This window comes from Halichoerus grypus, chromosome 14, assembly GCF_964656455.1.
Source record: "Halichoerus grypus chromosome 14, mHalGry1.hap1.1, whole genome shotgun sequence".
NCBI classification, from domain to species: domain Eukaryota; kingdom Metazoa; phylum Chordata; class Mammalia; order Carnivora; family Phocidae; genus Halichoerus; species Halichoerus grypus.
The window spans coordinates 88,547,359-88,571,304 of record NC_135725.1 but is presented as its reverse complement, the minus strand read 5'-3'; the positions used below and the strand labels follow the sequence as shown (position 1 = coordinate 88,571,304).

The 23,946-nt window shown below is 49.7% G+C and overlaps 3 protein-coding genes across 5 annotated transcripts in view; all 3 read right to left on the bottom strand.

Annotated features, from left to right (window-relative positions):
• Nucleotides 1-2,395, bottom strand: part of ABL1 (ABL proto-oncogene 1, non-receptor tyrosine kinase) — a 134,615-nt gene extending 132,220 nt beyond the window's left edge. The window contains exon 1 of one of the 2 annotated variants that reach the window (XM_036117066.2): nucleotides 1,707-2,395. In XM_036117066.2, the coding sequence (XP_035972959.1) occupies nucleotides 1,707-1,842 (136 nt within the window). In that variant the 5' untranslated portion in view covers nucleotides 1,843-2,395. The remainder of the gene's footprint in view (nucleotides 1-1,706) is intronic. The other variant, XM_036117061.2, reaches the window with a different exon arrangement.
• Nucleotides 2,396-2,444: 49 nt separating this feature from the next.
• Nucleotides 2,445-3,275, bottom strand: LOC144380085 (uncharacterized). Its single transcript, XM_078061899.1, has one exon. It carries the CDS (start codon nucleotides 2,541-2,543, stop codon nucleotides 2,445-2,447), a length of 99 nt encoding a protein of 32 aa, XP_077918025.1. The 5' UTR covers nucleotides 2,544-3,275.
• Nucleotides 3,276-4,823: 1,548 nt separating this feature from the next.
• On the bottom strand, nucleotides 4,824-23,911 carry EXOSC2 (exosome component 2). Of its 2 annotated transcripts, XM_036117069.2 has the most exons (10): nucleotides 23,821-23,911; nucleotides 16,391-16,735; nucleotides 14,793-14,894; nucleotides 13,066-13,111; nucleotides 12,571-12,660; nucleotides 11,488-11,553; nucleotides 10,953-11,021; nucleotides 9,451-9,627; nucleotides 8,721-8,849; nucleotides 4,824-7,802 (listed from the first exon to the last, which is right to left on the bottom strand). In XM_036117069.2, the coding sequence occupies exons 2-10, from the start codon at nucleotides 16,510-16,512 to the stop codon at nucleotides 7,722-7,724; spliced, it is 882 nt and encodes a 293-aa protein (XP_035972962.1). In that variant the 5' UTR covers nucleotides 16,513-16,735; nucleotides 23,821-23,911; the 3' UTR covers nucleotides 4,824-7,721. The 2 variants fall into 2 exon arrangements, with proteins under 2 accessions (XP_035972962.1, XP_077918024.1); XM_078061898.1 differs by lacking the exon at nucleotides 8,721-8,849.
• Between the last annotated feature and the right edge of the window lie 35 nt (nucleotides 23,912-23,946).

The window sequence follows — 23,946 nt, the reverse complement described above, 5'->3', positions numbered from 1 at the left end:
TACTAAAAAAAACGTATACGCAAGGGCCAATGGTTCATAAAATTAATCTTTCCTGCTTCATCAAGGACATTCTTTAAGTGAAAAACGAATTTTTATTGTATGTATTTATTTATTTATGAGTGCATGGCACAATGTATTTATCACGAGCACAAAGAACACACTGGCTACTAGTAGAGTGAGGTGTAGTGCTACCGCCTCGATTCGTGCTCGGGAGCCTAAATGACCTCCGCGCCATTCACCATCCGTGCGAAGAGTGCAAATAACATCTAAGTATTGCATTAATATGAAAACGGTTTTAACCTCAACTCTCTGAAAGGGTATCAGGGACACCTAAGGGACTATACTGTTCTGTACGAGAAGAGCTTCCTGGATGTGAGATTACCGGGTTATTGGTATATGCATTTTAAATTCTGATAACTTTGGCCAAAGCTCTCCAAAAAATATGTACCAATTTTCATTATCTAAGGCTGCATGATCATCACTAGTTAAAAACATAAATAATTCACTTTATAAATCCTGAATTGGGAAAGCACCATAATGTAACAAATTTCCATTTTTGCCTGTCTAAAACCAGGGCTAAAATGTAACTAATATTTCAAGGAAAAATACAATTCGAGTACTCAAATCATTTAGATGAGGTATTTTTCTCTAAGAAAGTAAAACCTCCACAGTCAAGTGCAAGTTCATGCAACAGAGACCTTTGTTTACTGTGGTCACCCATTGTTAAAAGGCATTTGAGATCGAATTTCAAAGTATATGCCACCTGCACTCATCTCACATTTGCTTATAGAGTGGGTGGGACCGATATTTCAATATAAAGTACACAGTTTGAAAAATGTGAGGCCGCAACAGTACAAACAGGCCCCTAATTAACTGGCTCACGGCTGGCCCCTGATACGAACATCTGTCTAAGCTGACCCTTAGCTTTAAACCTACACATAGAATTATGGGAAGTATATGGTATAACACATACTGTCTGCAATCAAATGCCAACTATATTCATAAAAATGTCAAAGACAACCTTTCTTGCCCCAAATGTCATCCAAAATAGGGAGAGAGGAGGATAAAAGCTCCGTCCATCCCCGGGGAAACGATTACTCCCTGTGTAAGGTAAAATAACCAGAAGAGGGGGGTATCCTCAATTCACAAGGGACACCGCTTCCCCACTCAATTTTTCCCACGTAGCTCCAAAGTGCGTATTTTCGAGTCCTACTTACGACTGAAAAGGTCAAGGATATTAGTGTCAACTAGGATCTGTGGTTCTTAACCTTTTGGGCAACACAAGCACTCTTGAGGATATGATACAAGCTCCCTGTGGATAAAGCAGTAAAGGATCCATGTACCTCGGGTAGAGCCCAAGCCTAAGGTTTAGAGCAGGATCATGGACTCTGATCCTGAGAAACCACTTAAGTCCAATCTCCTCAGGAAACTGGAAGAGTAAAATGGCTTATCTAAAGTCAACAGTGAGTTAGAAGGGGAATTAGGCAAGAAATAAACAACTCAAAGAGATTTTGAATAAAGCCATCCAGAGTCCCCAAGTAACTTCTTCTTATACAAAGAAAGTTCCACCACAAACTAAGAGAAAACTATAGTAACCCAAGTTTTAAGTACAGCTGGACACAAACGCTGTTGTTCAAAAGTCCCTTATGCATCCCTAAGCTGATACAGGAGGAAAAATATGACCAGAAAGCTTGAACAGCACTCACCATGTTCCACAAAAACATTGCAGTGTGGACCCCCATGCCTCGATGATTCCTTCTTCCCTGCTCCTTTGATAAAGTGCAGGGCAGGCAAACTTGGCCTTCTCTGGTCCCCAAGAACTTTTCCAGGCTGCTGCCCCATAAAGTAATAATAGGCACCCCTTTCCAGAAGAGGGTTCAAGATCTTCCAGAACGGTCAGTGGGCTTAAAAAGAAACAGTATATATTTGGGATTTCACATTCACCGAATCTCCACAAGTCAGTAATTGAGGTCAATCACAAAAAGACATCTTCCATAAAAAAAAGGAAGCAGAGTTTCTAGGTTGACATATGTAAACAGGAGTTCCGATTACTTCTGCAGTTTATCAATTTGAAGTAATGTAATTGCAGTGCTACCCAAAAGCTTCTTGAGTTTAAGTGTCTTTTACTGGCTGAGTAAGTTTCTGTCTTTTCAAGAAGAAAAACAAACATTCACAGGGATGCTGTCAAAGGGTCAGTAACACTAAAGTCATTTCGATTCCCACAACATAAAGGAAATGTTGATCGTCTCTGGATGCTTCTCCAGAACTTTTCCTGTGGAAGTCACCCACCCCCTTAGTTTCTTCATCTTCCGACAAATTTCCTGCCCAACTAGCTGCCGCTCCTGCTTCTCCACCGTGCGCTCCGGAAAAGGACACGGGTCCCCCAGACTTCAGCGAGAGCTCGCCCTCGACTCTGACGAGAAGGAATGCACTGCCAGCAACTTTTAAGTCCGCTTTTTAAAAGGCCTGTGAAACCAGTCCAGACTTTTCCTTTGCATTAAAGTTTTTGTTTGGGCTGAGACTAAGGGGACCGTAGGTGACATTGGAAGAAGTCAGGGCATTGGAGGCTCTCGGGAGCAACCTGGGGGAAAGGGGAGGCCACCTGACAGCAGGGAGGGAATATGAATGGGGGGGCTCCGTGGCCAAACTGGAGGCCGGGAGAGGGAGCGACGGGCGGACCGGGGGGTACGGGGGAGGCTGCCGGGGCGGGGCACGGGCGGCTTACTCGGGGGCGTCGCTCCTCCACGCCTCAGGAAACGGGGTGTCCCAGGTCTGGGGGAAACAGAGCCCACCCCCAGTGTCCCAGAGCCGGGGCAGGGCTGTACGGGACGAAGGACCCTCGCGGCCCGGGAAGGCGGGAGGCGGGCGGAGAGGGGAGGCCCGGCCGCCTCAGCTGCCCCGAGCCCAGGGGTCTCTGCCCGAGACAACCTCTCCCCCGGCTCCGGACGTTGCTACAGCCGCCGCCGCCAGGCAGTCACATCCCCGGAACTCCGCCGCGAGACCCAGCCTCCCCCCGCAGGTGGGGGCCGTGGACAGTGGAGGGGCTCCTCAGCCGCAGGACCCGGGAACCGGCTCCGGCTCCAGCGCTGCTCAGGGACGGACACCGACCCCCGCGGCCGCCATGATGGATTAGGAGCCGCTCCACAACGAGGCCAGGCCCCGCCCCTGACCCCGCCCCCGGCGACGTCCGGCGCGCGCCTCGCGGGGACCCGGGCCCTCCCGGCGCCGCTCTCGGGGACGCCGCCGCGCCCTCTGCCTCTGGTCTCCCTGCCCGCCGGAACTTGGCCCCGCACGACCTTTTAAATGTGGTTTTTTCCGAGCGCAAGGTGAGTGGTAAGGAAGCCCCCGCCTCCCCTGTACGGCCATTGGTCCCTGAGAATCCGGGTCAGGTCTCTCTCCTGCGTCCCATTGGCCAGTGAAAGCAGCGAAGCTGGAGTTCCCAGCCAACCGCATTCGGCGCAAGCCGCAGGGCATGCCGGGAGTTGTAGTCCCGCGGCGCCCGCCCCTGCACGCGCGAACCCCAGACTTCTTGCCCTCTGCTCCCAGCTCCTGAGCTTCGGTCCCGCCCTCCTGGGAGACGGTGGACTCTAGCCGGCCTCGCGTAGGGCTGGCCAATGTCTCTCCTGCGCGGGGAGTGAGCCCGGCGAGGAGCCAAAGCCAGGCGAAAACTGCGGATTGGATTGTCTCAGAACCGGAGTTGGATTACTTCCTTAAGCCTCTTCAGGGAAGAAAATTTGGCTCGCTTCTGGAAACCAAGGTATTTGGTGCCTTATCCTCCCTCCCCAAATTCTCACCTTTTCCCCAAGAAGCATAAATATTAGAACTAGCGAAAAATAAATGACTGGAAAGCATCTGACATATTGCTAACGAATTCATTGTTTCTTTGGGTTATCCGGAGGCTCGCTCATTAAAGAAACAGCATGTGTAAAGCACCCCTCAGAGGCTAAGCCTGGCGCAATCATAGATGTCTGAGCTAGAAAGAGCCTTTAAGAGGAAACGACCTCATTACACAGATATACATGCATGAAACATACACGCATGAAAACATCTTGTTAGCCGAGAAAATGCAGATTGTTTGGTTAGCAGGCCTAACCAATGATCCAGACACACCAAACCCACACTTGTGACCCATCTCCTGCAACTAAAAAGCAGCCCGGCCCCTTTGTCTTCACCCTCTGTGTATCCCCAGAGCAGTGCACCTGACTGGGATATACCCATTTCTAAAGAGATCCACTCATCCCAGCGCCTACTCTACACTACTTAACTGTGTTATGCTTTTCATAAGCTACATTATCTAATTTAATCCTCACTGTAGCCCAGTGAGGCGTGTAATATTATTCCCCATTATACAGCTGAGGAAAGATTCAGAGAGGTGACTTAATCAAGGTCACTTGCCTAGTTAGTATGTGACAAAGTCACCACTTGAGCCCAGATTGATCTTGCTGCAAAGCCCATGCTTTTCCACTGCATGTTCAGTGTAACTGTTGACCATGTCAGACCACTGATTTTTCAGCCACGTTGGACAACTCATTTTTCAGAAGAACCACAACCATGGCCCGTTACAGGCGTTGTAATCCAGTTATATTGTTACATATTTTAGGAATATTTCTGCTGGATGGGGAAATGGTAGTGATTTTGTGGATAGCAGCTTCAAGAATAGTCATGTGGAGGTACTGAATGTGAAGCATATGAAAACTTGCACCCAAATTTAGAACTCAAACTTAAAATTCAGATGTTATTTGGTTTAGCTTTGCTCTCTCACAAACTAACTTGGCTGGCAAACTCAGGCCTGACTCGATACGAATGATATACTTCACTCTTCAAACGTTCAACACCCTTGTTCCCCTTTATTCACACATGATCTTGTCCTGATTTTTCTTGGAGATGTTGGTGTCTTTCTATTCATGCTTTAATCATTTCCTGCACATCATAGTTCTCTAGTTTATAAACGCTTAAAATTAGGCAATTGGATCAGAACTCTAATATGCATTTCTACAACTAATTCAACATTCATCGAGCCGGTGTGCTGAGTGCTGCCCTAGGTGCTAGTATACAACAGGGGGTGGGGAGACGCTCACCCCTGTCCTGAGGAGCATACATAGAGGGAGAAGCGATGAGCAAAATGGTAACAACCCAAAGGACTGGTCTCAATGCTGGAAATAAAATTTCTGGACCCACATTCTTTCACCAATAGTCCAACCCATTCTCTAAAGGGTTGCTATAGGATACCTCTCTAATGCTTAAGCCTACTCCTGATTCATAGCTAAGCTCAGTAGGAGCTTAATCAAGTCACTTTCTCTGAACCACTTTCTTCATTTCTAAGTGGAGGTCCTATCTGCTAACTATCAAACTAGATCTTGTTTGGTCTTCTGCAGACTGAGATGATGCTTTAGGGGACAGTGGAGAGGCCACCTGCATCTGATCTAAAGGTGCATCCCCCATCTCCACTTTCCACTCACCATCCTATTATAGGTGAACCCCAAGCCTAGACTGCAGTATTTTCTAGAGATGCACTATACTCTTTTACTTCCTGTATAACACTGTAGAATGATACCTTCGAGGACTTAAAAACTAAAATGCAGAGCTCAGCAAATGCCTGACGGTCAGAAATCAACGTTACCAAATGTTGAATAAATCCCTTTAGGTTCACATATTCTCATTCAGTCTAACTTTGTCCTCACTTTTATAGAGCAAAGCAATCACAAGTTGCTACAGGGATTCAGCACCAGTGTAAAAATTTCCCCTTACCCCATTTTTTAAGAACACCCACTGGAATTAACACTCGACAAGAGCGCCCTCTAGTGGGCCATGGAGAGATCATCCACAAGAGGTGCTTTCAGACTGTTCTATCATTCCCATTGGGCAGGTAAGTGATTCCCATTCAGGACATACTGAATGAGCAGCAGAAGGCTGGCAGCCTGGGAGACCAGACCAAGCAAGAACAAACTTTCAGAGAGCTTACAAATGATCCCAGTCAACTAAACCAAATCAGGGACTTCGGCTTCCACCCTCTGCACTCCCTGCTCTCATCCGGCCTTAGCGTGTGCTCCAAAAACATGCCAAGCCAAGTGAGCAAATCTAAAGTTGCACCACAGCCTATGGAATATTCGGCTGTCTGTAAGATACCTCTTGAGTAATGTTGTAAGTTCAGGAAATATACCAGTAGTGAAGAGCCAAGCTGTATTTCAAAACTGTCAAATGCAGTGTTCAAAATCACTACCACTGAAACTGTCCAAGGTTTACATTTTACTAGATGACCCGGCAGAGAGCAGTTAAGGCCTCCATCAGATTTTGTATCTGCTAAGCCCTCCTTCAACTGTACTCTGCTCCCAAGTATTACACAGGACACGGGGACAGAAACAGGGATGTTAAAGCCACATTTATAAATATATAAAAAATAGTTCACGTATTGTGAAATAAGATAGCACTTCATAGACTGCCTTTAAAAAAATGTTTCCCCAAACCTGAATCAGAGTACCATTTTTAGAGTCATTAGGAAAACCAATGCATGGGAATTCTAGCATTCCTCAGTGAGAACTTCAATCTCCTGTTTTTAACCCTAAATTATTATTTTTTTTTTAAAGATTTTTATTTATTTGTCAAAGAGAGAGAGCACAAGCAGGGGGAGCAGCAGAGGGAGAGGGAGAAGCAGGCTCCTCACTGAGCAAGGAGCCCGATGTGGGACTCGACCTGAGCCGACGGCAGACGCTTAACGAGTGAGCCACCCAGGTGTCCCAACCCTGAATTATTCTAAAGTTAATGCATTATTACTTGACAGGAGGAAAACAGCTTTTCTTTACCCATGTGCATTTCTCTTATTGTTTTCGTGTTCCTCGGAGCACCCTGAACATTCATTGTTATCACTAAGTCAGCTTCTGACAAATCACCCTTAAAGGCAGGACAGATTATGGCAGCCTGGTGTAGACACACTTGCATTTACCGCTAGAAGGAACATGCAGTGGGAAATAAGATTCCAACCAAGCAAAGGCTGCTTGGTTAACTTTATTCTTCCATTTGACTGTTGGGTTAATGTTACTAACTATACAGGCGCCTGGGTGGCTCAGTGGGTTAAGCGTCCAGGCTCTCGGTTTCGGCTCAGATCATGATCTCAATGTCATGAGACTGAGCCCTGCACTGGCTCTGTGCTGGGTGTGGAGCCTGCTTAAGATCCACGCTCCCCCACCCCTGCGCAAGCACGCTCCCTCTCTCTCAAAAAAAAAAGTTACTAACTATATTCTTCAATATCCTACTTGCGCTGCAGAAGTGGGAATAGAGGCCAAAACAGGCAATTTGCGGGTCAGGGAGGCTGTGTATTTTATAAGGGCAATTTCATGTGAAATTGTGAATTGATGGTGAGTGGAAGAAAAAGATTCTCCATATTATTCCAGAATGGGAGTCCACTTGGCTGAAACACTGTGTGCTTCTGAAGTCTTGAAACTTAAAAAAAAAAAAAAAAAAAAAGAAAGATAATAATAATAAAAATTTAAAAAACTAAAGGCCTGAAACTAACCATAGCACCGGTCTCTGCGGGCAACCAGAGGCACCAGCAGCACTTCCCCAGGCTCTGCCCTCGAACAGGAGAACGCAGGTCTTTGGGCCAGAGGTAGCCCGATATAGGTCAGTTCTCCACGGAGCCACACATGGGACCACAAATCAGATTCTTCACTTTCAAGAACTGCTCCGGTCAGGTGCACACCGTCCCGTCCTTCAGATGTCTCTCCTCACCCCTCCTGTTCTAAAAGCCTCTGACGCGTTTCCATAACTACTTCCTCCATTATTTCTGGCTTTAAGAGGTCTTTGATCTAAAGAAGAAAAGAAAAAGGTATTTGTTCAGAAAAGAAACCAACCATAAGCAGACATCCAAACGCAGAAACCAAGCATGGTTACCATAAACTTTCTATATTCCTTTCATTTTTAAGATTTAAATTTAAAGATTGTATTTATTTATTTGACAGAGAGAGAGAGAGAGCATGCGCACACGCAGAAGCAGGGGGGAGCAGGAGGGGGAGGAGCAGGGAGCCCAATGCAGGGCTCAATCCCAAGACACTGACATCATGACCTGAGCCAAGGGCAGACGCTGAACGACTGAGCCACCCAGGCACCCCTAAGATTTATTTATTTTAAAGAACAAGAGCGAACACGTGAGCGGGGGGAAGGGCCAGAGAGAGAATTCCAAGCAGACTCTGCGCTGAGCACAGAGCCCAACATGGGGCTCGATCCCATGATCCCAAAATCACAACCTGAGCCAAAATCAAGAGCCAGAAGCTCAACCAACTGAGCTATCCAGGCATCCGTCTATATTCCTTGATTGGAGGCTTAAGTATTGCAATCTGCTAGAACCAGCTTAATGAACGATCAAGATTCTCCCGTATACAGCTGTCAGGAACAAAGACCTGATTCTTGGCATTCACTAAAAAGATAAAACTAAAATTTGGGATGGGAAGATGAAGTCCAGAGAGCTGCTGTTGTAAACTAGTCCTCCCCAGCACCTCCATCCCCCCAAATCCTTCGAGGGACACTAGACACCGTGGATATTACAAGTATCTTGGGGAAACTCTACCAACACTCAGTAGGGCTGCCCAGCAGATCCGTTCCCACCACTGGACATGGTGAAGCTGCCGGGAGATGTGCTTGCGATCCCAGAGGAAGCGCTGGAGCAGACGACACACCCCCCCCTACAGCTGGACGAGGAAGAGGGAGGGCGTGGCTGGAGCAGGTACCTGGTGTGGAAGGGATGCCTCGTAGCAATACAGGATGCTGGTGTCATACAGCATCATCCTCTGGGTGACCAGCGAGACGATGCAGTTCCGGAGCCGGGAGATCACCTCTCGGTCGGCGAGGGAGATGGGCTGCCAGCGGAGGCAGAGGGAAACACAGAACCGAAGTCAGGAAAGAGTCACGGCAAAGCGCAGAAATCATTTATAACTTGGACCCTATCACTCCGAGACTCCAAGCCAATCAACTGCTAACTCCAAGGGAGACTAGGAAGGCCCTCAGCTGCTGTAACCCTGCAACCTGCCATCCTGCCAATGGGGATCAAACCAGTTCCCGTTCCTTTTCCTTCAGAAAAGGAGAAGGCAAGACGATGTTCATGAAGACACCTCAAGGGAAACTCGAATTCCCTCAGACTACAGCAGTCATACGGTTTAAAACCAGACAGCTCTTGGGACGCCTGGGTGGCTAAGTCGGTTAAGCGTCCGACTTGGTTTCAGCTCAGGTCATGATCTCAGGGTTGTGGGATCGAGCCCCGAGTTGGGCTCTGCGCTCAGCATGGAGTCTGCTTTTCTCCCTCTCCCGCCCCTGCTCATGCGCACGCTCTCTCAAATAGATAAATAAATCTTTAAAAAGTAAAAAATTTTAAAAACTGAAACAGCCAGCTCCACCCGCCCCAGAAGCACAGCGAAGACTGAGCGCCACTCCGCCCCGACAGCAGCCATGGTGTTTACACACCTCCAGGTTTGCAGTGAAGCCCCCCGCGTCCTCTTCTTTGTGCTCGGGTGTGGGGTAAATCCAGATGAAGCCGTTGCTACCAAGAATCACTGAGGCCCCACAGGGCAAATCATGGAAGTGAGTCTTCTGCCGTTTGACCAGGGAGGGGGAAACCTGGACCAACACCCCCTGGCCTAGCTAAAGAAATACAGCATAAACGAAGTCACTGGAGGGTCATGAGTAAAGTGCGTGAAAAGCAGACCACAGAATACACATCCTCATTACAGTGGAGTCGGGGCCACTCCTGTTAATGACTACAGTCACCTGTGTGTACACACAGGGTAATTACTCCCAGAGGACACTTCTGGACGCAGAGGTTGTTGACACACCCCAAGAGAAGGTGACTTTCAATACCCTTCTCTCATTCTCTGCCATTCTTATCATTATATTTGAATCTGGGGCTGGTGCGCTGGCAGAGTCAGGCAAGCTGGCGCTAATGAGGACGTGCGCCCGAGCCTCTTGTGGGCCCAGGTGCACCATTCTGTTCCACCTGGATCCCAGCCACCTACCCTGCCCGGACACGCGTGCCGCTGGGCAAGGGGAGTGGCCGACAGCTGGGTGCAAACCCATCCCCGGTGGGGGGGGGGGGGTCAGCCCCGAGTTCCCATCCCGCCCGCAGAGGGAGGGTCTGCAGGACCAGGCCCAGGAAGGTCAGCACCCAGAGTGTAGCTGTGGCCTTGCTCCAGGGCTGCGCGCACGGCTGACTGGAGCCACTCCACAAGCGAACAGAAAATGAGAAGGTTCCGCCAGATAAAGCCCAGAGACTAATAAATCATAATCTGTTTTAGAGAAAGTATGCTGGCGTGGGGCCCCTGTCTCTCGGTTTCGGCTCGGGTCATGATCTCAGGTTTGTGGAATCAAGCCCCACGCGGGCTCCCCGCCCAGCGGGGAGTCTGCTTCTCTCCCTCGGCCCCTCCCCTGCTCATGTGCACTCTCTCTTGCTAAAATAAGTGAATCTTTAAAAGAAAAAAAGTATGCTATCGTTAAAACAGTAAGAGCCTCAATAACGTAACTTCGTACAATCAGTGACATTTCATTTAGAGGCTCAAGTGGCAAACCAGTTTCTCCTAGTAATGACACCCAATTTATTGACTGGACATTTGTCTAGAGCCAGGGCCATCGGGTTTCAGTATGACCTCCCTCTGCTCCTAGTAGAGCCTCTCAGGCCTGGCCCCAGTACAAAGCGGCAGCGCCCCCGGGAGCAAGCCGAGCCAGCAGGGCGCGGGGCCCCTGGTCACGGGAGCTCTCCTGCCACAACAGTCTCCTCAGTAAGAAGAGAACAGGAGCTGTCGTCGGTGACAATGCTACTGACCCATGACCGCGTGAACCAGCCGCTCTGGGGAGGCCAGCCTATCCTGCTTAACTGCTGGGGCTCTTCAGGGCCGAACTCCAGAGAGCCCTGGGGATTCAGAAATGGATTCGAAGTCTCAGTCTGTATCAGGAAAAGCAGGAGCCCAACTTACTTTGCCGTATTTCAGACTCCTCGTGTGCAGGGAGACAGCCCCGTCGGAGAACACTGCCTGCACCTCCGCCTGGCCGGGCTGATGAAGGAAGCAACGCTCTCACGGCACCGCCTTCCCTGGGGCCCTGCCCCCCCCCCTTCCTTTCCTCCCATCCCCAACGGTCCCACTCGCAGCCTGACAGACCCGGAGGACAGCACCTCGACCTAACCTCTCCCCCTTGGTTCTCATGAATGTCTTGATGGGAACAACACCTTTTCTACTCCCTGCATAAGAAAATTGGAGTCTAGCTTAAAGCACGGGCCACCATAAGTGACAAAACCCCAAAAAATGACTGAGGCAGCAGGTCTGAACAAGGGCTGGAGAGTTCGGCTGGGTTAAGTGGATGGAGGAAGGCTGCAGCAGAGCCTGAGACACTTGATCTAGGATCCAGATCCCCGCCAGGACTACATGTCTCCAGGCGGAGACATACGATCAAAGCCCCATTTCCCAGCTCCGTAAAGAGCATAGAGACGCTGTAATCCAAGGTGCAGGATACACTGATAAGATCCCCTTCCTGCAAGAAACCTCTCATGGCCAGCTCGTCTTCTGCAGATCTTCTCCTCTGAAATACACAAAGCGATGACGTGACTTAAGTCAGATCCTACAGAAAGATCTCTGGAACCAGCCACAGTATTCAGACACTAGAGTAGGTAAGCAGTGTCACTCAAGGAACACCAGAGCGATCACCACCACTTTCCCTCGTACAGGCCTTCCCACAGCTCCTCCTCTCCCCCTCCTTTCTCTGCATAGTTTTCCAACTCCTTACATGCTGCTGAAACCCCTCCCAATCGTGCCCAGCCTCCTTGTCCACACTCACCGTCCGTGGCAGCCCTCCCTGCTGCAGCAGGACCAGACTACCTATGGCTTGACTCTTATCTTTACTCACACATTTCCCGTGGTCTCAGACTCCCTGTGAAATTCCATCCATTCTTCAGGGATCCACTCTAATGCCCCTTTCCTACAAGCATCTCCCAGTGAAATCACTCACTCCTTCTGTACAATCACACGCTTGTTTATTCTTCGACTGTCAGGTATTTAGATCAGTTATCTCGCTTCCCCTGCTAATCTGTGCACTTTCAGGAACTCAGCCAAGCCTCCTTTATCTTGCATTCTCCAGAGAACCTAGCAGTGAGCCTCTCTGTACATACATGCTGGATTGAAGAGAAACCACGGCATTTTACAAAAGGCCGCCCCTTAGGTATTGCAGTTGTCTGGAATACCAAATGCCATTCAATTGACAAAAAGCTAATCTAAACACATATTTTCAAGGGACACCATCACTGTGCAAAGCTGATACACCCAGAAAAGGAAAATGAGCACCAAGCACCTGAGAGCTTCTCTTCCAACTCTCTTTTGGGATTACACCCCACGGCCATTCCAGATCCTATCACATACCAACTGCTGCTTATGTTGAGAGGCCCGGACCAAGTGAAAATGTGTACATCCAGGCAGCAAACCTCAGAGCAGACAAACAAGAGTAAAAGACGCAACCTCAGCATAAAGCAGAGTTCTCCACTGGTGCAACGGACCCCAGAACTTTCGCTAGCAAATTCTACAGTACCAGCCTGGAGATCCTTACCAGCTCTCCTCCAGGAAGGTTCATGGATGACAGAAGCAAGACCGAATCCAGCCTAGAGTTGGTCTCCACCTTCCACCTCTTCTGTTGAACCTACAGAGAAATTTCACAGTTGGACACAGACTCCAGGGGCAAGAGCTCACATCGTCAGTGACCAATAATCCCCAATACAACAAGCCAACTGTTTACATCAAAGGGCACGTAAGGGGCGCCTGGGTGGCTTAGTCGGTTAAGTGTCTGCCTTAGGCTCAGGTCCTGGGATCAAGCCCCATGGGGCTCCGTGCTCAGCAGGGAGTCTGCCTCTCCCTCTCCTTCTGCTCCTCCCCAACCCCACCTGTGCTCTCTCAAATAAAAAAATAAAATCTCTTGGGGGGGGGCACGTAAGAGTCAAATGCAATGAATGCCCCATTTGCATAACTACAGATAGAATGACTATCCCATTCATTCAATCACCAGCTTGCTTTTACTTTGTAAAAACCAACATGATATCTACTTTACCTCTGTGATTCTCCCCACCACAATGTCTCCTACTTCACCATTATATCTGAAAGATAAAACAGGTCATCCATCAGTGAACAGACCTTATTACAAGACTAAGCACCACTGGAGATTTCAGTTCAACAGGATGAGGGCCTGGATTAGGCACCATGCTGAAGTATGGTAAATTCACATACTATGCTTTTCCGACTTATTTCCAAGAACTGAGAACTTCAAACATTCTTACATGTATAAAGTCTCCATTAACTATTCTTGGACAAACCATTTATTCCAAGTAGTTCCTTAAGCCTGAAACCCCTATTTTGTTAATTACATGACACTGATAACCATGGAATATTTCCTGGGGGGCTCTGGAACACAGATGGCTTCTGCATCAGCAAAGGAGGAGGAAGAGGAGACTGAGACAGGACCCCACTCAATCCAGTCCACTCACAGTCTCCCCCACCCACAGGGTGCTCAACTCCGGCCCCTGTGCTAGTTCCTTATCCCAATTCTAATCATTATGTCTTCCATGCTGAAGGCTCCAGCTGTGGACCTCTTCTCTGTCAGCCCACACTCACCTCTTGCTGAGCTCATCCAATCTAATGGCTTTAAATACCACTGATGACTATGCCATTCCCCTGAATTCCAGACTCCAGTCAACTGCTGGCTACCTAGCATCTCTATTTACATGACTATTAGGCATTTCCAAATGTCACCAACCTAAAGAAAAGCTTTCCAGCAGCTCCCTCCCCAGCCCCCATCACAAACTGGTCCTCTCCCAGCCAGCAGGGTCTCAGTAAATGGCAACACCATTCCTCCAGTTGCTCAAGCCAAAAATCTTGGGAGTCCTTGGAGGAACGCTTGATTTCTCTCTCTCTCTCTCTCTCTCTCTCACTCCAGGACAAGTCCAGCAGCTGATCCTACTGGCTCTACCTTCAAAATATACACAGAAATAAAAGGCATCCAAATTGGGAAAGGAAAAAGTAAAACTACCTCGATTCACAGACATGGTCCTATATACGGAAAAGCCCAAAGAATACAAAATCCAATACCCTTAAGTGAAAAACAAAACAAAACAAAAAACTCAGAACACAAAATATATGCAGAATCAGCCATTACTCCCCACTTCTACTGCTCCTTTAGTCCAAGCCACCATTATTTTAGATGATGAAAACAGTCCATGAAGTCTCCCTAAGCCTGCCCCTGTTCCCCCTCAATCCCTTCCAGCAGCCAGTGATATTAAGACAGAAGTCAGATCATGTCCCTCCTCTGCTCCACCCCTTCCAGGGGTGGCCTAGACTACAGAAAGTGGAAGACAACATGCTTATCAAGGCAGGCTGCCCACCTCGGCTCTCTGTCTGCATCTGCCCCTACACTCCCCCTTGCTCACTCCATTCCAGCCCCACCGGCTTCCTTTCTGGGGCTAACCTTTACTGAGCTCTTCTAGGTAGCAGGCCCTGTGCTAAGTACTTTACATGTCCCGTTTCAATGAATTCTAACTAAAATCCTACAAGATGGATCATGCTATCACCCTCATTTTGCAGAGGAGGTGGCCAAAGTTTGGAGAGATCGAGTAATGTGAGGAAACCTTTGAAGCCCACACTTACCTATAGTCACCTATATCCTTTCTATAGTCATGTTCAAAATCGCAGACCTACTGAATGATAAAGCAGGCGGGGGGGTGGGGTATGTTCCTGGCTGTATAACATGAATGACACAAGAGAATACACACCTTTTGTTCTCACCTGGTTTTCAAAGCTTTCACACAGATCAACTTGTTTACCCTCTCCACTGAGCCAGCCACAGATGCAATGAGCTTCTCTTCCCCCATGTAAGTTCCATGGCCCCTGTTTTAAGAGTAGGATACAAAGGATACAAGGGTAACTCTTGAGATGACCTCTCCCTTCAAGAACAATATATTCCTAACAGGCTCCTCCTACTTTAAAGCCTGGCTTTTCTCTGTGCCCCGAACACTCCTTGAGAGAGCTGCATAGACATCTCCCCTTGTCTTACTCAAGTCTACTCAAATGTCACGTTCTCCATCAGGCCTACCTTGATTACCCCATTTAAAACAGTCACCCATCCTGCTGCCACCACCCCCACCATATTCCCAACCACATTCCACTTACCCTGCTCAACTTTGCATTTTCCCCACTGAATTTATCACCAAACATACTAACTTGTTTGTTGTGCTTATTGTTTATTATCTGTCTGTCTCTGTCGAAATACAAACTCCACCGCGACAGAGATTTCCCTACTTTGATAACAGCTGTACTCCAACCGCACGTAATACAAATATATGCTGAATTCATGAAGGACTGACACTTAAGATTCCTTCGGATCCAATAACCTCAAACTAAAAGGTTAAAGAGCAATATTATAAATGCTGTACCCCCACCACCAAAAGGCTGAAATACTACTAGTGTTTATCTACGATAGTGATACAATGGTGAGTTTTGCTTCTTTTCTTCTTTTTTTTTTTTTTTTTGAGAAAGAAAGAGGAGGGGGAGAGGCAGAGAGGGAGAAAATCCCAAGCAGGCTCCACACCCAGCGTGAAGCCTGGGGAGGGGGGGTTGCATGGGCTGGATCTCAGGACCCTGAGATCACACCTGAGCTAAAATCAGGAGTCAGACGCTTAACCGAGTGAGCCACCCAGGCACCCCGCTTCTTTTCTTAATTATTTCCTCATTTAATTCTCATTTCCCTACCAAATAGTTACTGTTATTATCACTATCAGATAAGAAAACTGACCTTGGAGAGGAAATACAACTTATAATATGTGATGGCGCAGGGCTGAGACCCCAACTGTGTGGCTCAAGAGTCTGCTCTCTTAACTACACATATTGTACTGCCTTCAGATTCAAAATGTAGATTTGGGTGCATGTAGCACAACATATTGTGTATGCCCTAAGCCCAAACAATTACTGATTTCAAAACCGAGCACCTGGCTAAGAGATGTCGCCGAGAGAAGAGGCCACGTCAGGAATGCCCACTGTCCCCTCATCTGAAAACTGGAAAGAGGCCCCTGCTCCTAACCCTCCCCAGTTTTGCAGGTCTCCAACGAAGACGGCGAGGAAGGCTCAGAGATCAGGGCCCGAGGCAGAGAACCCAGGAGTCTTTGACACCAGAGGTTAGGAGAGAAGGATTTCCAGGGACTGAGGCAAACGCAGACGGGGACACACAAGGTGCATAGAATAAGAAGCCCGAGGACTCGGAAACAAGGGAGCTGGCATGCTCAGCTGTGCCCTGCGTCCCGCGGGTACTCAGATGCAAGGGAACAGAGGCCACGTGCACAGCCCAGCAGCCGCCCTTTGGGGCCCCGAGTCCCCAGGTCCCCACGTACCGCATGAATCCCGTGTCCGTGGTGATCGTGTCCCCCGGAACCACCAGATGTTTTTTGGTATCGCGGCCCACGCTCTCGCTAAGAGGCTTGCGAGCCACGGGAAGCCTCATCTCCACCGCCATCTTGGCGCCAAAGAATGGCGCAGGCGCAGTCCGGCCGGGAACGGCGACATCCGTCTCGGCAGTTCCCGGCCTTCGCACGGAGGGGCGGGGCAGGGCGGGCCTCAGAGCAGTCGCCAATGGGAACGCACAGTCTGGCGGCCATGTTGACTACTGGCAACCGTTTGGCTAACATGAAGGGAATGAGGGAGCCAAGTTGCCATTTTTACTATTGGTAAGGCCGCACCTGTGAAATAATGAGATCTCAGGTTGCATGGCGTTTGATTTTTTACCAAAAATATCTCGTAATCATCATCCCATTTATGGTTTACCAGAGTCAGAGATCATTGAGAAATGGGCCTATGAGTTTCCTTCCAACTCTAAGTTGCTAAAATGTGATTCTTTGGTATGAGAGAGCTCAGGAGGTTGGGGAGGTGGGCTCTACAGAAAACACTAGTTGGAAAGAAAAAAGAGGCCCTTTTCATACTGTTCCTGGTAGCCCCAGTGTTCTACTTTACTGCCTCCTCGTGGGTGCTGGCTCAGCACCAACCAACCACCTCGACCCCCAAACAGTGTTCCAGGTGCTGATTCTGTTCTTTCTTAATAACTTCTTTTGAATGAGCTGATTTACTCTAACTTAAAAGTAAAACTGCCTAAGAGAATATGCAAACCTTGCAAAGCAGGCCTATTTTGTAGGGAGGGCAGGTGCACACATAATACAAAGATATGGGTTTATATTTACTCATACAACAAATTGAGCACTCTCTGTGTGCCAGGAGCTGTTCTAAGGATTCAATGGTGGACAGACAGATGTATATGTGGCTTTATCCCCATGTCCAGTTTACTTTTTAAAAATATTTTATTTATTTATCTGAGAAAGAGCAAAAGCAAGAGAGATCACAGAGGGAGAGGGAGAAGCAGACACGCCGCTGAGCCGAAAGCCTGATGTGGGGCGCAATCCCAGGACCCCAAGATCATGACCTGAGCCGAAGGCAGACGCTTAACCGACTGAGCCACCCAGGTGCCTCCTCCACATCCTATTTAATAGGAGCATTTCCCTCCTCCCTTCTCCCTGCCTCCCACTACCCTCTCCCTCCCCCTTGCCCTGCGTGATTTATAGCATCCACAACAAACCGTGTTTCAACCTCAGGGAATTGGAGCTGATGATTATGCACAGGGACCCTAAAGAGGATTAAATAACTTGCATTAGCCTCACACACTACGCTCAGCAAATCAGGTCCACTGCCTCCTAAAGATCCATCAGACCAGTTGTTTGCTAAACCTCCAAAAGGACAACATTTCTTTTTAAGCAAAGCTCACAACTACATCTGTCAAGAAAGCCAATCCTGCAAGGCAGTCAAGGATATAAATTCCAGGGCTCCATGGGGCATCCGAAGGTCAGACAATCGCCCTCCTGCGTGGAGGAGATGATAGAGCTACAAAAGTGTGAGTTGAGTCTGGCCTCCACCGTAAGAGGGCAGTGGTGTCCTTTGAGCCAGGGTAGCCCAGCCGGCTAGGGAGCTAGGCCTGGGAGGGCCCCTAGACCAAGAGTAGGGTACTCTTGACATCATCCACTTTCATCCCAGAAGGGACGGACAAAACCTCCGCCCCTCCCATTCTCGCAGCACCCACATTTACGAGCCTACACTTGATCTTAGCCAAAAGGCCGAGAAGCGATCCACATTTACCGGGCCTGTCACAGCATTGGGATTATGAACACTAAGTATAGTGTCGGATTCAGTGTCTGTTGAGAGCTGGCTTCCCGGTTCACAGACAACTGACTTCTCGCTGTTTCCTCGTATGGCCCAGAAGGGGTGAGGGGAGTCTCTGGGGTGTCTTTTATAAGGCACTAATCCAATTTACAAGGGCTCCACCCTGGTGAACTAATCACCTCCCAAAGGTCCCACCTCCTCATACTTAAACTTGGGGGTTAGGATTTCAACACATGAATTTAGGAGGGACACATTCAGTCCACTGCAGATACGTTTTTTAATAGCGGAAGCAACTAAGGGCCAAAAAGGACTAATATTCACAGAGTGCTTGGTGGCAGGGCCAGTGTTCCTTCCCACTGCACCTGCTTTACCCCAAAGCCTGCACCATTTACCAAACACTTCTCCAGGGCCTTGTCCTTTGCTGAATGCTTTACAAACACATGCTACTTATTCCTCACACTTGGCCCATCTTGGAGGTAAGAATTGCTATTCCTGACGGTCCCTTGGGGTCTCTGAATCCCACAACAGACCTGCAATTGGGACTGGCACCCGAGACTCCAGACTCCCCACCAGAGCTCCTCTCTGTGCAACAGACTTGCTTCTTCATACCACACCGGGCAACCGGGCACCCGGGAACAGTGCACATCCCAGAGGGGCTTATTAGGAATATGGATGCCTCAGGGCGCCTGGCTGGCTCAGTTGGTTAAGCGTCTGCCTTAGGCTCAGGTCATGATCCCTGGGGTCCTGGGATCGAGCCCCAAATTGGGCTCCCTGCTTTGCGGAAAGCCTGCTTCTCCCTCTCCCTCTCCCTCTGCCTGCCGCTCCCCCTGCTTGTGCGCTCTCTCTCTCTCTGTGTCTGTCAAATAAATAAATAAAATCTTAAAAAAGAAAAAAGAAAAAAGGAATATGGATTCCTGAGCCCAAACTTGGGCATTGAGGTGCTACAAAGGTGGGGTCTTGGAAGCCTGTGAGCATGTGTTTAACTCCCTCAGTGATTTTAATGGCCTCTCAGGTCTAACATTCATCAGTTCCCCCCACATCCACCTACCTCCCATCTGTGCACTTTCCTCAGGCCACTCAGTCCTGTCTCACCTGGGCACCACCTCCAGGCTGGTTCTACATTTGCCCCTCCTACCATCCAATCTCCATAGAGCAGCCAGAGTGAGCTTTTAAAAAAACACATCAGGTTAAACCACTTCCCGGCTTAGAACACTTCTGGCAGCTTCCCTTTACACCAAGAATAAAATCCAAACTCGTCTTCGCCTGGCCCTGTCTCTGAGCTCGCTCTCCTCCTAACCCAACCCCTTACTCCTTCCACTGCAGCCAGATGCGCTGGTCTCACCTGCATTCCATACACACCGCTCTGGTCGCCACCCCAAGATCAGGGCACTTGGGGCGCTCTTGGCATGGAATTCTCTTCCCCTAGGTCTTGGTGGGGCTGGCTGCTTCTCACACAGGCCTCAGCTCAACTATCACCTCCTCAGGGGCGCCTGGGTGGCTCAGTCGTTAAGTGTCTGCCTTCAGCTCAGGTCATGATCCCAGGGTCCTGGGATCGAGCCCCGCATCGGGCTCCCCGCTCCGCGGGAAGCCTGCTTCTCCCTCTCCCACTCCCCCTGCTTGTGTTCCCTCTCTCGCTGTGTCTCTCTCTGTCAAATAAATAAATAAAATCTTAAAAAAAAAAAAAAACAACTATCACCTCCTCAGAGAAGCCTTCCCTGACCACCTTTTCTGGAATAATCCTTGGTCCCTTTTTTATCACTTGATCCTGTCTCCTTTCTTGTCACTGAATGTTCCTGTGTGTTTGCTTATTTATTGCGGACTTCCTCCACTAGAACACGAGTACTCCAAGAACCGGGGACTTTATGCTTTTTGTTCATTGTGTCTCAGTGCTTGAAACTGAGGCCCCTTCCAGGGTTAGCCATTCCCTAGAGATAGTAAATAACCGGCCCTCCTGTAGGGGGCTCACTCTGGGCCACGCTCCACCTGCCCTAATCCCGCCTGGGCCAGGTACCAGACAAGCAGGGACAGGTTCTTGGAGGATTTGTCTTTGAAGCCCTGCGCTAACATGCAAGATGTCTGATTTCGACAAGGCAGCCACGTTGCAGGAAGCAGTTGGCAAGGGTGCTAATCAGCCACCATCCAGAACTTTCCCCACTAGCCACAGACATACATCCCAGTAGGCCAGCTCTGAGGTGGGGAGGAAGCTGAAAGTTTGGGATATCTGTTCCTCCATTTCAAGAGATCCAAGGATAATGGATACAGCAAAGGGTAGGAGAAGAGGGGGGTGGACAGCTGCCTCAGATGCCCTCTGGGGGAATGTCCAGTGGGGTGGGTGGCAAAAGAAGCTACAACCCTTCTCACCCACCAAAGGCATCCCTGCATTAACAAGAGCTTCCATGTATTGAACACTTAACTTTGTGCCAGGCACCAAGCCACATGGTTTATTTGTTTATATATATTATCCCACTTTATCCTCACAACATTCTTTTCCATTTGAGGAAACTGAGGCACAGAGGCGCTAACTGACTTGCCTCAGGTCACACAGCGAGTGAAGGGCGGAGCAGGGTTTCAAACCCAGACCCGGTGGCCTCTATCTAGAATCCTCCACTCCTGGAGTTCCTGAACCACGCAATAAGATGAGAAAAAGAAAGAAAAGGCATCTTGATTGGAAAGGAAGAAGTAAAACTGTCTCTATTCATAGACAACATGATCGTGTACATCGAAGTCCTAAGGAATCTCCAAAAAAGCTTCTAGAATGAGTAAGCGAGTTTTGCAAGGCTGAAGAATACAAGGTCTACATACGGTGCCAGTCTGCACTGCCTCCCTGTGGGATACGCAGAAAGCCCTGACTCTGTGGGTTGACTGGGATGTGGTTGGCCCACTGGTCGTGAGCATGGCTTCTAGGGTCAGCGGCCGTGGCAAAAACGGCTCTGCTACTCGTGGCTGGGTGACACGGGCAAATGATTTACTCTCTAGCTCAGTTTTCTTCTACTTCAAATGGATATTAATAGTGCATCAGGGAGGAAAAAAGAGCATCAGCTTCATAGGCTTGTGGGGAGGATTCCCAGAATAAATGCATTTAAATCCCTAAGGCCAGAAACTGCTGTGGTGTTTGCATGCCTTTGTGGGGAGGAGGGGGGGTGCACTCCGTGGAAAGGGGCCTGAGGCGTCTGCTGGGAATGCAAGCACGGTGAGAGCTCAGGCCTTTGGTGTCAGGCCTCCCAGCAGCGTGCAATTCTTCGGGACCCCCATTCCTCTCTGCTCATCCTTGGATCTCCAGCGCCCGCACACTTGTGTAGGTCTGCAGCGGGCGTAGCAAATGCACTTTAGCCTGCAATTACAGCCTGCTGCCACCAGGTGGGTTCTGGAGCCCGGGCTGTGGACCCTGCGCTCGGTAGCGGGGACTTCACAGAATGGAATTAGCTACGGAGAGCCATGTAGATTTTTTGATCAAGGGCCCTACTGACTTCTCTGAAGTCTGACTCCTGAAGGAAGCCAGCATTACTCTCTGGGAGGCACGGCATGTGGGTCAGGAGGGTGTTTAACTCTACTGGTCAGCATCCAGGAGAAAGGGGATTCAGCTTTGTTTATGGAAACAAGAGGCCTCCCGTGGCGCCTGCAATGGGGGAAAGGTAATACCGGGGGGTCCCTGGAGGCATCAGAAGCCTAGTGGTGAGGTTTCAAAGGAGAGGCGAGGTTGGAGACAGGGGGAGGAGGAGTAACAAGGGTGACTTTCCCCGCTTACCCTAGGGAGGAAACCCCAGATGGGCCTTGCAAATGAACACATCAAGTGTACATCTCTACCTGTGCCCCCATCTGCCGGGGTACAAGACCAGTCCCCAAAGTATGGGGGTCTTTGGGAGCACCTGAAGCTCCAAATGGGGATGGCCTTTATAAAAGTGTGAGTTCAAGTGTCTTCGTGTGTGTGTGAGCTCGTGTGCACACACACACGGCTAAATGAGGATGCACAGAGGTGTGCCTGTACGATGCCAGTGGGTTGGAAAGGCGACCCTCCCAACTAGCTCGTGCTGGAGTACAGGTGTGAACCCACACTCCCCAGTGTGCACACCTCCTCCTGGCCAGGAGGCGCTGGGTAGGAGAGCCAGGGCCTGGCCCTGCATTGAAGGCCTTCCTCCTCTTTCCTCTTCCTCGGGGTCGCTCTGGAAATGGGGACCCAGAGCATTTGGAAATTCTAGGCATTGGGAGGGCACTTGGTGGCCATCTTGGTCCACCCCACGGGCTGCTTGAATTCTCTTAAATTGTTCATGAAAAAGAAAAAAGAAAAAAAAAAGTAAGTAAAGATTTGGGGGAAGTAACAAAGTGGGACACCAGGATTTGAGAGTCCAGCTGGAAGCATGAAGAATATGCCCAGCCCCTTCAAAGATTTCCGGTTGCTTTGCACTGTGGCCATCTCTTTAGGAGCTGACATCCCAGTTGTGACGGAGAATCTTCCTCCGGGAGGGCACAATGGTGACTTTCAAAAGCAGTGAAACAACTCTGCCCAACCCCTCTCCAGTTTCTAGGCACTTTTCATATTTCCTTTTCATGCAGATAAATGTGTCAACCCCTTCAGATGCTAAGTGATAAATGATCCAAGTAATTTTTATTTTAGAATACAAGAGAGGTACAAATGTATTTACAGTTGTACATATACAATCAAATAATATATATCACAGTTTCGTAAATATCATTTTAGATAAATATTTACAAAGTTAAAGTGACCATTTTCTGGAAGTAGAACACAGTTTCTTGAAAACTCTATACATTTTATACTTTTCATTATTATTATAGTTTCTTTATTTTACAAAACGCCTTACGGGAATTCTGGTACATGACTGCAAGGTGGGACAGGCGACACCAGAGGGCGCCCACCGCCAGAGTTTGGGGAGACTTGGGAGGAGGCAAGGGAGGGAGTGGGTGGGCGGGGCGGAACCCCCCGCCCTCCCCACCAGGATCCCGCACTGCTTGGAAGTGCTTTCCCCATGGAGAAGCCAGTCTTGCCCTCCTCCCGCAGGAGTGTGGCCAGGAGGGGAAGGGAAGCTTCTCCCTAAGCGAGAAGTCAGATGAAGAGGAGGAGGCATGGCTCCACTTTTCTCATTTTACGGATGGGGAAAGGGGAAACTGAGGCCCTAAGAGGAGCAGGGCCTTGCCCGGGTACCCCAGTGGATTTCCGTTGGCCCTCGCGCTCAGCCTGCCCGGCACACTGCACAGTGTTCGTGCCTCGTCCCCGCCCGGGAGCCGGCTTTGGGGGTAAGGTGGCCAGAAGGAGAGAAGGGCCCGCCTGCCAGGGAAGAGCAGGTCTCGGGTCTCTCCTGGCTGCCCCAGAGCCCCGCCAGCCCCCAACTCTCAAGATCAAGTCCGTGACTCCCGACACCGCGGGGCACCAGTCCCAAGAGGCGGCCGGAGGGGCCGTGCGCGCACCGGCCCGCCCCCCGCCCCCAGGCTCCCCGCCCCCGCTGAGGCCCTGCCACCCCCGAGGGATGCCAGCCCCGGCGGCCTGCTCGACAGGTGTGCCAGAGCGCCCCCGACGCCGGGCGTGCGGACCCCCGAGGAGGAGGCGGCCGAGCAGCCGCACCAGCTGGGTGGCCTGCAAAGGGACGCTGCCCTTCGGTGTCCTCACCTGCGAGATGGAGCGAAGACTGTATGCCTAGGGGGTCACTTGTGGGGCGCACCTACAGCGCCGGGCGCCGGTCCGTCTGCCGCCGGGGGGTGGGGGCGGTCGCGTGAGGAGAGAGCAGCCCAGGCC

Bases quoted from the DNA above. Each gene is read 5' to 3' on its own strand.
- EXOSC2 (XM_036117069.2), bottom strand. From the start codon at position 16,512: ATGGCGGTGGAGATGAGGCTTCCCGTGGCTCGCAAGCCTCTTAGCGAG. The intron at 13,112-14,792 runs GTGAGAACAAAA...TTTATCTTTCAG, and splicing joins GTGAAAGCTTTGAAAACCAG to ATATAATGGTGAAGTAGGAG. The intron at 8,850-9,450 runs GTGTGTAAACAC...CTCCGCTGGCAG, and splicing joins GCTTCACTGCAAACCTGGAG to CCCATCTCCCTCGCCGACCG.
- LOC144380085 (XM_078061899.1), bottom strand. From the start codon at position 2,543: ATGTCACCTACGGTCCCCTTAGTCTCAGCCCAAACAAAAACTTTAATG.